Below are 12,339 nucleotides of genomic sequence, written 5' to 3'. Positions count from 1 at the left end.
TCGAGTCCCTAGAGCCAACCAATGTCTCCCACGCCTCTCTCCCGAGGTCGTCCTGGCCGGTGAAGAAAAGGAGAAAGGAAAAAAAAGGGAGGGCACGGTTGTATAAGATAAGCTGTTTGTCATATCGTTTCACTGGCTGTCCATGTGCACAAACTGCTTTTCCTATCAAGCCTCACTTTGACGTCGTGGTTTGCTGTGCTCGGCTGTGCTTGGCCACATCTGTTAAAGATGACTCGGCCGACCTGTTGGCCAGGTATGGCTGCCATCTATCCAAGCCATCATTCACCATTCAGCATTCGTACTGTCGTCGTCGTTTTAGGCCACGCTGCTGTGGCGACTATAAGTTCAACGATACATTAGCGTAACGCGCTCCCATTGGCAGACACCGGGTCCCTACCGCCATGTATCCAGAAAACCAACCCTGGGTGGGACCTCCTGGTGCTGCCTCCCGACCTTCTCAAGCCCCTCACTCTATCCTTGAAGTTGCTGTCAACCCCCATCCCATCTGCAAGGCATTCCGTATTCTGGCCGATCTGGTTGCTGTCAGTCAGCTTCTCGTCCGCTCTTTTTGGCTCCTGTTCCTGCTGCTTGTGCTCGTTGTCAGCAGATGCCCCTGCTGCCCTGCGGATGCCCTGCGGATTCCGTGCCCCATTCTCCATCAGAGTTCGGCCTAGTGTCACCCACAATTCTCCATTCCCCATTCTCCATTCCGAATCTGTTCTCGCTGTTGACGAGCGAGACGCCGAGAGACGCAGGAGAGGACCCGATGCCTAGGCTCGCATCGCATTTGCACCAGCAAGCAGCAAGCACAAAACTCAGGTACAGACCGCGGAGCAGCAGTGTCCTTACAGAAAGGTTCCTCGTGTGCTCGCCAGGTCTGGCTGGCTGGGTAGTGTAGCTTCCCCTTAGGTATTAGCCTTGTCTAACTGCCTGCCCAACGTGTTACATACATAGGACGAGGTGACGGGGGTGCGGACACACTCTCTCCAGCGTACGGCACACATATAGACTACGTACAAGAGCCAGACCAGCAGAGAGTCACTCGTGTTGCCCTTGCAGGCCCGCTGTCGTCAAGCTCAGCGCGGATTTACAGTGTAAGCCGGCCAATGTAGTCACCTCCACTCACCCATTTTTCCTGTCTTTTTCCCGCCTGTCCACGGGTTGTTCGCTCCGGTTACCTCTTGACATACATACAGCCCAGGGTTGAGGATACCTGCTAGACGTACCGCTCTGCCAGGCCCAGCCAAGTTGCCAGGAGTGCCTCACAAGTTCTTCCATCCCACCCACGCAACCACGACGGCCCACTTTGGCACAACCTAAACTCAGCCAGGCGTCCATTTCTTCCCGGCCTCCCCTCTTTCTCGTTCATCCCTTCTTCCCAAAATTCGGTCTCTTTCTCCCCTGCCTGCTGTCCCATCATCGGCCCGCACTTGCAACGTCCTTTTTCTCACCTCACGTCCATAGCTCTTATACACAACGCCGTTTCGATCGCCGATTTTTTATCTCTTTGGACCTACATCATCCTCTTGTCTTGCTCTTCGCACCACCACGCCCTTTCCGCAATCACCATGGCGGCAAGACCGGGCAACAGGCCAGCTCAGGCCCCTCAGCCCTCGACTGCGCGCCAGAACGAATACTTCGTGCCCCGCGACGGTATCGACCGCGAAGTCATCACCTCCGACATTTGCAGATACCTCGGAAACGATGCACTTGTACGCCCTGGAACTTACGAGGTACGCCCCTTCGACCGAGAATTTCTTTTCTCTTCGGCCTCACCCATTTGAGCGTAGTATTGTGAGGAACTGTCACTTACAGCTGCTCGCCTCATAGTCACCAGACGGCCGTGTGACCCAAGGCTACTTCATCACCGCCTATCGCAATCTGACATCGGTGAGTCCTCGCAGCCAGCTCGCGCACAAGCTTGCGCGTTGGCAAAGACTTGAAGCTGAACAAGGTGGCTCTGCAGGCGATGATTCAAGACCTAAAGGCCGACTCTGCTCGATGGGAGCAAGAGAGACGTGCTGCGTCCAGGTCAGGTGGTGGCACTGGAGGTACAACACACTCTAGCCAGCACAATGGCTCAACGTTTGTGAGAAGCTCTAACTCGCCCACAGGCCAGCGCGAGCAGAACCGTGGGTCCTCTGATTACAGCACATGGAAAAACCGCCAACGGGAACAGGAACACTACGATGCCTACGCCAGGGACAATGCCATGGATGTTGACTATCCCCCACAGCCTAGCGCCCCCAAGAACCCGGTTTATCCTCCGCCGAATGCGTACCCAGGGCCACCACAGCCAGGTCCTCCTACTTATCCGCCCGTTTCGTATACTCCCCAGGCTGCTGGCATTCCAGCACAGTATCCTCCCCAGGCGTACCCTCCTTACCCGACCAATCCTCCCGCTCCGCAGTACTCGCCCGGACCTCCCAATACCGGAGATAGATACCCTGGCATGGCGGCCCCTCCTCCTATGCCGACTGGCGGCTATGGACAAGTTGGACAGGAAGCTTCCTACGTGATGGGCTCAGATTATCGGACACAGCCGAATTATGTGACGTCGGAGCCTCCAAGGATGCCGCCTCACCCTGCGATCTCTTCTGCTGCCCCTGTCAGGCCAATGTATACTCCCACCAATGGCGCCCCTGGTTATCCACCAGCCCCGGATCAGTACTATGGTGCGCCGATTCCTGGAAGTTCGGCCACTCAGGCTTATTCAGCCGATCCTCTGTATGGCCGTGGTGGTGCGTATAATGTGGCAACAACGAACCCAGCGCAGGCTTCATCTGATAATCTAGGCTCCCCCGCAGGTCCAACGCCAACACGGCAAGGGTACGGTCACATTCCAGAGCCCCCGTTTGATAACCATCAGCCTCCTGTGCTCTCACAGGTCCCCACGTCAAACAGTAGTACACCGGCCCAAATGGCAAACAGCGGGCCGTCACCTGCCCCACGCCGGAGTCCCGGTCGCGACTCGGAGCCCAGGGAACGAGAACGGGAACAACACCGCAATCGCCGCCCGGAGCAGGAACGTGACGACAGAGATCGTGCCAGGCACCGGCAAATCCGCTAATTGCTAGCGACACGCAGGTCTTTTTGACTTTGACGGCCCTAGACCTGCCCGTCGCGAGACGTTGGAGGTCTTATGGGCTGTTATTAATGCTTTGCTAATACCTCGGAACCCGGAGTTCTCTATTATTTCTGTTTCATTGTCTCATACCAGGATCCCGGTTACTTTCGGCCTGATAATGATCTGATCCACGGATAGACCTAGGAGAAAAAAGAGGTGCGCGGAAACCTCGAGAGCTGCAAGTTGCATCTCTGGAAGTTTGGATCTTGACTCTGCTCCGGCGGCTCGACTTTGATACAGCAACACCATTCCCACGGTACTTGCATCCCTGGATTATCGGCATTTCTGTCCTTGGTTTTACCAGAACACGGATTCTCTGGTGCCTATCAAACATCTGGACTATGGCACCTTGCAGACAGCTGCCGCATTGGACGGTGGTGCTGTCGCTCGAGTTTACTTTTCGATTAATGTTACGGGTTGTGTGATTTCTTTTTTTTCCTTTTTTTTCCTAATTTCCTTTTCTGTTCTCGCTTCGAGGACGATATGGAGAGATGCATTATACCACGGACCGGGAAACTTCACTGGATTTGGGAAAAATTGAAGAGCGGCTCGAGGTTCTGGCGTCTTTGTGTGTAGTGGATATCGGCCTCTCCTTGCTGTCCGGGATGGCTCTCGGGATAACGTCCTCGTCCTCCGCTCGAGGCGTTTGCGTCTAAACCTTGAAGCCATTCCACCCCGGGATTAGGAGTCTTCCTCGCTAACAATCTCTCCGAGTCCTGAAAACGGATTCGCCTCTTCACCGACCGGAAGATTTAAGCCATGGACGGACAGCAAGGTGAGTAAGCCTCTGGAAGAGTGTATATATCAATTGACCCCTCGGACCGAAATACGGTACTCCAATTTCTGCCCACGGCTTGCAACTCTGATCTGGACAGCCTCATGTTCCGTTTTCAAGATAACTAACTGGACACAGCTTGAATCAAAGAAACATTGTTCTTTTCTCATCTTTCTTTTCTTGGAACTTCCACTTGGATCAACCACAATTGGCCGCACACACCGGATTTTCCAGGTTCTCATTCGAGCAATGGCACCCAAGCTCGCCCAGGAATTGCCACTGGTCTGATTTGGAACGGTGTTGCTGGTTTTGGCCCGACTGTTTCCGTGGACCTTCTGGATTGCTTTTCGCTTTTGGCTTGCTAGAACGGCCAGGCTCATATTCTAACGCGTCTTGACCCGTCCCTGGAATCACGAGCTGTCTAATGAGACGCTTATTACGGACATACAAGAGGTATGTCGACAAGATACCACCAGAACCGCGGATGGCCCATCAATGGAAGTGTGGCAGCAGCAACGACAACTGCCAATGACAATGGACCGACCATGCCATGTAGTGTTTCTCAACTCGACTGCCCAGATGGAGGTCGCTATCTCCGCCAATACCAGTTCAATGATGGCTATTTTCTCTTCATTCCTGTTGACTCACTGGGAACCGGCATTCAACCTTGTGCGCTACATAAACTGCGAAAATGGCATCGAATATCAGTCGGCTGGCCTCACAAAGCTTCCTAAACTCGGGACACGATGATGTCCGTCTTGCAGCGCTCGACATAGCTCTCTAGTCTGTTGGATTTCTTCGGTACTACGGTAATTGTCCATGTCTTCAGGAGCCTTCGCGGAAAAATGTGGTATGGAAACAGAGACGTAATCCCGGGTTGCATCTAGGTCCCTCGTTCACTGCCAGTTGGGTAGCCGGTTTGCCTTGTTACCACTGCATCATCATCAGAACATTCAGCAGCCAGTACCGACTGGTGGCGATGGTCATTTTTGTCGAAGCAACGAATTGTGGTCAACTATCACCAGGGTTCGCACACGTGAGATGAGCATCTCCAAGGGACGATCATCTGTTAGTCAAGCCTTTTTCTCTCGGCGTCATCCCACCCACTCTCTTGCCTCTATTCGTCCAATAGGTACTGGTTCCCGTCCTCTCGGAAGGTGAGCCTAAAGCTAACAAGCCCACACAGAAATTGGGTTAATAGGTTTCATCTCACTTTATACCTCATATATTTAGCATATAGTTCGGGCGTACTGGTCTCCTATCTGTCATCTGAAGTTCAAGGTCATATGTATCTACTATATAATCTATCCGTTTTGGGTTCGGCATTGGGAGGAAAAACTGAATGAGGGCCGCACGGTTTTGGTTACCGAGTCTCAGGTACAATTTTGGAGCTTGTATTGAGAGGTAGAGTCAATGAAGGGATTCACAATTTTTTATTTCGAAAACACGTTTCACAGGCAGGCGCTAAGAGGTTCCCCCTTGACATGTAAACATGGTCCTATGTAAAATAGAAAGCACGGAGTCCGCTTATATCCGTACTGCCCTCCTCGCAGATCTCTGGCCCTAGAAACTTGGCTGGTGGGCTTTCCTGCAAAACAGAGGCGGTTGGGGAGACGCAGGGGAAAATGAAAACGTGCAAGTCGGCATGTGGTTTTTGTTTTGCTTATTGCTGGGGGTTTGCATGGAGCAATTCAGGCGCAGGCGCCAGGCACACACATATTGTGGCGTACTGTAGGTATGAAGTAGTGTAATGCTTTTTTTTTTTCCAAGTGAGCCACTCAGTCTACCTGGACTGCCCTGTTCTGTTGTTCAAACTGTACGAGGATCCGATGCCGGCACTTTGGCAAGCATGATTCAAAGACTCACACCTATGCTACTAAAGAGGATCAGCTTGTAAGGGCACCAATTAAGTCCAAGCGACGTGGAAAAGGGAGGAAGAAGAAGTGCAGTGAGATGGTGGGGTGGCTGGTGAATGGGTCGGTTAATTACGGCCAGTGGTGACCGCTTTTGCGGCATGGCTTTGGCTGCTTTGCACCGGCAATAAACGTGCCATAATCAACCCATAGCAGTGTTGTGTTCTTGTCGATATCAGATGTCTACCGTAGTGCAGGAAGCGGCACTGGCATGGCACGCCGGTCTTTGCATGCTGGGCGGATGGCCCCGGTGCAGCCGCCGACGGGAACGTCCAGTGCCCCTCAGTCATCAAGATGAATGGCTGACCGACCTGCTCAGCAAAAGAGATTTGGTGTCTCTTTCCCGGCCTCTTTCACAACACGAAACAAAGCTCACACAAGGAGCATACACTACTAGTAAGTAGTAAAAGCTTCAAGTTGGGATTTGAGACACAATGTGGGTTCATTAGTACTGTGTGGGTTTCCTGGTGGGGCGTCAAAATATTGTAGCGTGCAAACCATAAGAGGTCAACCCGTTTGGCGATATGAATGCCCATGATGGCTTCACTCTTCAAAGCACGACTTTTCCTTTACCTGGAAAGAAAGGCGGTAAAGGTCCAAACAATGGCGATGGCAGTGCAATGTTATGTTCAGGCCCCATTACTTGGGGTTAACAATTAGCAATGACAAACGGATGCTTTCATCATTCTCAACAGGCAGACTTCAAGGAGGAACCCAAAGCCCGGCTGAGCAACGAGGACCCTCCTGGTCTGCCAACCAGTATAAAACTTGTAAACCAGATAGGTTCCTGTTAGCGTCCAAACTACTGGAAAAGACCAAGCTGACGGCCCTCCCTTCCATCCCGTTTTAGTATGGAGAATGTTCCTGGGCCTGGGGTCCCTCCACCGCACCAGTTGACAAACCCGTGATTGTGACGGCCCGCACAGACAACTGAACGAACCTTCGCTGGCTGGTCGAACGAGAGATGCCCGTGCTCTGGTTGTTTGCCTAGATAGAGGTAGAGATTACAGGTTAGCCGACGTGATGCCCTTTCGCCCCTCATGCTTCAGTTTTAATGCGTCTGGTAGAGACGTGCGTTTTCTGTAGTGTAGGGGCGATATGTTCACGGCATTAACCCCGACACCTATAACCCGGACGGCGTGCTGACAAGGCCCCGCCCAGCAGCGATTTTCACGGCAGCCGATTCGTCGTCTCCCGCACTCAAGCCAAAAAGGTATCAGGTTCAAAGCGTCTCCAGGAGCAGCGATGCCACGAGGGACCAGCTTGTGGCCCAAATATTTTTTTTTACGCTAGCGGGTTGGCAAGACTGTGCACGCCCCTCAACCGCAACAACTTCAACCCCGTCTCCGGCTTTTTGTTTTGGGAATTTGTTGCCTGCCACCAATACCCCCCATCTACGCACTCGCCCTCCCCGGATAGGTGTGTCCGTGTTGATGCGAGAGTCCGCCAGAATTTGACCGTCAACGAAGTCACCTCAAGATGGATGCGAACGCCATTCGAAGTTGCATCGTCGCGACCCTCGACGCCGATGCCGACGTTCGTCGGAGGGCTGAACTCCAGCTCAAGCAGGTGCGTGTGTAGCCGTTCATCATCATCTTCATCATCATCAACCGCCGTCCTCCCACCACCTCGGCCGAGACTCCGGCCCTTCAGCGCAAACAGCCCTAGTCCAACTACGAGCCCGAGATTGTTGTTCCATGGCCGCGTGCCTCGCACACAACAACCTCATCCCAGATAGCAACGTCCCGTGGCCGTCGCCGTCGCCGTGTGCTTTTCCCGCCCAGCCGTCCGCGCTTGCTATCCATATCACCAGCACACCCTCGACTTCCGTTCACCACCCCGCCCGCTTCCGGGTGGACATGAAACTACGGAAAACAGGAGCGCCGCTGACATCAAGTCTTCTCTGCAGGCCGAGCAACAAGTCGGTTTCACCGATGTCCTCTTGGACCTCCTCCAGACAGAGCAGGATGTGAACCTGAAACTTTCAAGTATGCCTTGCCAGTTCGATTCCCTTCGCGGGCTTCCATAACCCATTCAGCCCTTGCTTCATTCCTTCTACGCTTGGTGCAAGCGCTCACCCCTTTCTAGCCGTTATCTACCTCAAGAACCGAGTCAACCGCGCCTGGCAGCGCTCCGACGACTACCCGCAAGAGGCGGTTTTGGACGAAGACGCCAAGGCACGCTTCCGTGACCGGTTACTGCCCATTCTCGCCAGCTCCGAGACTCTGGTCCGCCACCAGCTGGTCCCCATTTTACAGCGCGTCTTGCACCACGACTTTCCCGAAAAATGGCCGACCTTCATGGATTACACCGTTCAGTTGCTCAACACCAACAACGCCCCCTCTGTCCTGGCTGGCCTGCAATGTTTGCTCGCTATCTGCCGTTCGTTCCGCTATAAGATGAGCGATACCGATCACCGTGCGCAATTCGAAAAGATTGTCGAAGTCAGCTTCCCGAGACTGTTGGCCGTCTGTGATGAGTTGGTAAACCAGGATAGTGGGGAGGCTGGCGAGATGTTACACATTGCTCTCAAGGCGTACAAGCATACTGCCTGGGTGAGTTTCTATATCTACCGGAAACACGGTAATGGGATGATTAGCTGACTGAGCCACTATAGCTTGAACTCCCTGCCTGCCTCCGCGAGCAGTCCGTCAATCTCGGATGGTGCACCATCTTCCTTCGTACTGTATCGAAGCCAATTCCTGCGAGCGCTATGCAGGACGACCCGTTGGGACGTGAACGCCATCATTGGTGGAAGGCAAAGAAGTGGGCATACTTCAACCTAAACAGGCTATATATCAGGTAAGTGGTTATGGTGTCGCATCTCCCAAGTTCTACCGGGTGCGCGACTCCGAGGCTGACCCCGCCATAGATACGGTAACCCTCACAACATCATGGAAAAGGGAGCCGATGGTCAGTTGCTCCAATTCGCCAAGAACTTTATCGCCCAAGTCGCTCCCGAAATCCTCAAGCACTACCTTGCCGAGATCGAGAAGTGGGTAGCCAAGACCGTCTGGCTGAGCCGGCCGTGCTTGTCGTACACTCTTGTCTTCCTGGACGAGTGCATTCGTCCCAAGGAGATGTGGACACATCTGAAGCCTCACCTTACTAATTTGGTCACTCATTTCATTTTCCCTGTTCTCTGCCTTTCGGAAGAGGACGTGGAAAACTTTGAGGAGGAACCGGAGGAATACCTTCACCGCAAACTTAACTTCTTTGAGGAGGTCTCCGCGCCCGACGTTGCCGCTGTCAACTTTTTGGTGAGCCTCACAAAGGCCCGTAGAAAGCAAACCTTCGAGATCCTCAAGTTCGTCAATGAAGTCGTCAATCAATACGAGCAGGCGCCAGAGGACCAGAAGAACCACCTGGCGAAGGAGGGTGCGCTACGCATGATCGGGACTCTTGCTCCGGTTATCCTGGGCAAGAAGTCCCCTATCGCTGATCAGGTGGAATACTTCTTGGTTCGGTACGTTTTCCCGGATTTCACGAACCCGCAAGGCTTCCTCAGAGCCCGCGCGTGCGACACCATCGAAAAGTTCGAGCAGCTCGACTTTAAGGACCAGCAGAACCTCCTTACTGTCTACCGCCACATCCTCGACTGCATGGCCGACCCCAAGTTGCCTGTCCGTGTGACTGCTGCTTTGGCCCTACAGCCTATGATCAGACATGAGATCATTCGCACTAGCATGCAGCAGAACATCCCGACGGTTATGCAGCAGCTTCTCAAGCTTGCCAACGAAGCGGATATTGACGCCCTCGCTAACGTGATGGAGGACTTCGTGGAGGTTTTCGCTACTGAGCTTACACCGTTTGCCGTGGCTCTCAGCGAGCAGCTGCGCGATACCTACCTGCGCATCGTCAGAGAGCTTCTCGAAAACAACGAGAGACGTGATGGTGCCGAGGATGAGTTTGGCGATTATCTCGACGACAAGAGCATAACTGCGCTTGGCGTGTTGCAAACAATCGGTACTCTCATCCTCACTCTTGAAAGTACCCCAGAGGTTCTTCTTCACATTGAGAGCGTCCTGATGCCTGTCATCCAGATTACTTTGGAGAACAAGCTTTACGATCTCTACAACGAAGTCTTTGAAATCATCGACAGCTGCACTTTTGCCGCCAAGCAGATCTCTCCCAACATGTGGCAGGCCTTTGAGCTTATCCATACGACTTTCAAGTCGGGCGCCGAGCTGTATCTGGAGGATATGCTTCCTGCGTTGGACAACTTTGTGCAGTACGGCGCGCCCCAGCTTGTCCAGAAGCCTGAATACATTCAGGCTCTGTTTGAGATGGTTCAGGACATGTTCAACGACACCAAGGTTGGCGGCTGCGATAGAATCTGCGCGTGCAAGCTTTCTGAAGCCATGATGCTTAGTCTGCGTGGCCATATTGATCAGTGCGTTCAAGGCTTCATCGGCTTGGCCATGAACGTGCTCACTTCTCAGGATGTTAAGGTTAAGAGCTACAAGATCCACTTGATGGAAATGGTCATCAACGCCGTCTACTACAACCCTCTTCTAACCCTGCAGATCCTCGAATCTCAAGGCTGGACGAACAAGTTCTTCAGCCTTTGGTTCAGCAGCATGGACTCTTTCTCTCGCGTGCATGACAAGAAGCTCTGCATTGTAGCCATTGTGGCCTTGATCAGCATTCCTGCTGACCAGATCCCCCCTACTGTTGCCGTTGGTTGGCCAAGGCTTCTCCAGGGCATCACCTCTCTGTTCGGCAGCCTGCCGACGGCTCTCAAAAACCGTGAGGAAGCGCTCAAGGACGACTATCACCTTGACGGAGGCGTCTACGACGAAAATGAGGAATGGGATGACGATGAGAACAACTGGGATGCCGGTGAAGAGGGTGAGGAGGAGGATCTTGGAGATGTCAAGGGCGAGAGTGAAGCATACCTGGAGTTCCTCAACGAGGAGGTAAGTTCTCCAGAACACATCCATTTCAACAGTCGGTATTGATGACTTTAGATTCGCGATCTTGCTGACACTCACCTTGCTCAGGCGCAGAAGTTCTCCGGTACCGATCTCGAGTATAGTGACGACGAGCTCGGCGAAGATGGCGTTCTTCTCGAATCCCCTCTCGACAAGCTTGACCCCTACTCCATCTTCAAGACGTCTCTGTTGAGTGAGTATTCCCCTTCATCGGTGTGCTTGTGAACAAGCCTGATCAGAGCTAACATATTCGCAGAACTTCAAGCAGAGCAGCCCCAGTACTATGCTGGCCTTGTACAACATTTGAGCATGGAGGAGCAGAGTGTTATTTCGGCTGTCTTGCAGCAGGCAGACACACAAGAGGCTGCCGCTCAACAGGCTGCCGCGGCTGCTAACGGAACCAGTTAAATGGTGTTTATACCCCCTATACCACGTCATACACCAAGCTATTTTCTGTTAGTCGAGGCGCTGTTAGGAACGCATGCCGCAAACTTTGTGCTGTGGCGCCGATACTACCCGTTGCTTGAACAAAAGTCCTGGGCTCGCAAGGCTACTATAATTGACGCATCATGGTAACGCCGATGGCTTCGGGGCCGCTTCGTTCTACAAACAGGGCACCCGGGTTTGCGCTTTAGTGGCGTGGCTATCAATATCATTTTGGCTGAAAGTCATGGAATGCGGGTTTGTTGTTTCCGGTTTTGATATACCATACATTGCTCTTTGGGTTAATGATTACTGGATCAAGCGCTTTCCGTGGTTAGTCAGCTATTCGTGGAAGATAGTAAGGCATGTTGGTTTCTATCCTGTCTTGCATCTCCATTCTGCGGCAGCTCACAGTTTCCGAAGCCCTTTAGAGGAGATGAGAGGGGTGTGTGTGATTCAGTAGCCGGTGAATCAGGTATTACGTGAAGAAGAACAGTCCTGCCGACATGGCTGCTAATTGACAGGTTGCTGTAGGGAAGGATGAGAAGGTGAATCTAGAGTCTTTTTTTCGAAGAAAACAAAAAGTTGGTCAATACAGGCAGATTAGTTAGACAAATATAGCTTCTTTCAGACTAGTAAACTAAATGTACCTCTAGACATTACGTTAATGCCATCTTACTGGCGTTCCCTCGGAACATAGCATAGCCCTCTCACAGCCACTGAAGTTCGGACACAGTCATGGACGGATGGATAAGGTGTCAGTGGGCAAAGACAGTCATACACACACACACACACACACAACGAAGTCCTTCATAGAGCAGCACGCAGAATACACTCAGATGATACGGTGCCATCTGATCACTCCGTCCGTTTCGCGTTTCGCCTTCGTTCAGCATCCTACCCCTTTGAGAATCAAAGCATCCAACACTTTCAGTCCCCTCGGTTATTATCAAACGAAAAAAGACTTCGAAGTCGAGTATTATGTTAGTTCTTCAACGGGCGACCAGCAACGGTTGATTGCGATAGGTCACATATCACATCTCACTCAGCTATGGAAAGAAAAGTATCACCACGTGCGCAGAATCGAGCTCTTGGGAATACTGCTCATCCGACCGTAAGTCCAGTGTGATTAGCCTGTGAGTAAGCTGTGAAGAAGCTTGTTGGAGG

At 52.5% G+C, this 12,339-nt stretch overlaps 4 protein-coding genes across 4 annotated transcripts; 3 read left to right on the top strand and 1 right to left on the bottom strand.

Annotated features, from left to right (window-relative positions):
- Nucleotides 1-356: 356 nt before the first annotated feature.
- Nucleotides 357-1,130, bottom strand: NEUTE1DRAFT_104849 (uncharacterized protein; the record flags this gene model as incomplete). The annotated part of the gene is made up of 2 exons (XM_009857158.1): nucleotides 357-670; nucleotides 1,127-1,130. 2 exons carry the CDS (start codon nucleotides 1,128-1,130, stop codon nucleotides 357-359), a joined length of 318 nt encoding a protein of 105 aa, XP_009855460.1.
- A 438-nt stretch (nucleotides 1,131-1,568) lies between these two features.
- Nucleotides 1,569-3,070, top strand: NEUTE1DRAFT_50677 (uncharacterized protein; the record flags this gene model as incomplete). Its single annotated transcript, XM_009856638.1, has 3 exons — nucleotides 1,569-1,733; nucleotides 1,831-1,890; nucleotides 1,967-3,070. The coding sequence occupies 3 exons, from the start codon at nucleotides 1,569-1,571 to the stop codon at nucleotides 3,068-3,070; spliced, it is 1,329 nt and encodes a 442-aa protein (XP_009854940.1).
- A 500-nt stretch (nucleotides 3,071-3,570) lies between these two features.
- Nucleotides 3,571-4,001, top strand: NEUTE1DRAFT_118553 (uncharacterized protein; the record flags this gene model as incomplete). Its single annotated transcript, XM_009857157.1, has 1 exon — nucleotides 3,571-4,001. The coding sequence occupies one exon, from the start codon at nucleotides 3,619-3,621 to the stop codon at nucleotides 3,781-3,783; it is 165 nt and encodes a 54-aa protein (XP_009855459.1).
- Nucleotides 4,002-7,256: 3,255 nt separating this feature from the next.
- Nucleotides 7,257-11,810, top strand: NEUTE1DRAFT_70889 (uncharacterized protein; the record flags this gene model as incomplete). The annotated part of the gene is made up of 7 exons (XM_009857156.1): nucleotides 7,257-7,384; nucleotides 7,725-7,803; nucleotides 7,904-8,370; nucleotides 8,433-8,617; nucleotides 8,688-10,734; nucleotides 10,819-10,942; nucleotides 11,006-11,810. 7 exons carry the CDS (start codon nucleotides 7,295-7,297, stop codon nucleotides 11,155-11,157), a joined length of 3,144 nt encoding a protein of 1,047 aa, XP_009855458.1.
- Nucleotides 11,811-12,339: the final 529 nt, after the last annotated feature.

This window comes from Neurospora tetrasperma, assembly GCF_000213175.1.
Source record: "Neurospora tetrasperma FGSC 2508 unplaced genomic scaffold NEUTE1scaffold_81, whole genome shotgun sequence".
NCBI lineage: Eukaryota > Fungi > Ascomycota > Sordariomycetes > Sordariales > Sordariaceae > Neurospora > Neurospora tetrasperma.
This window is presented reverse-complemented; position numbering and strand designations above follow the sequence as displayed.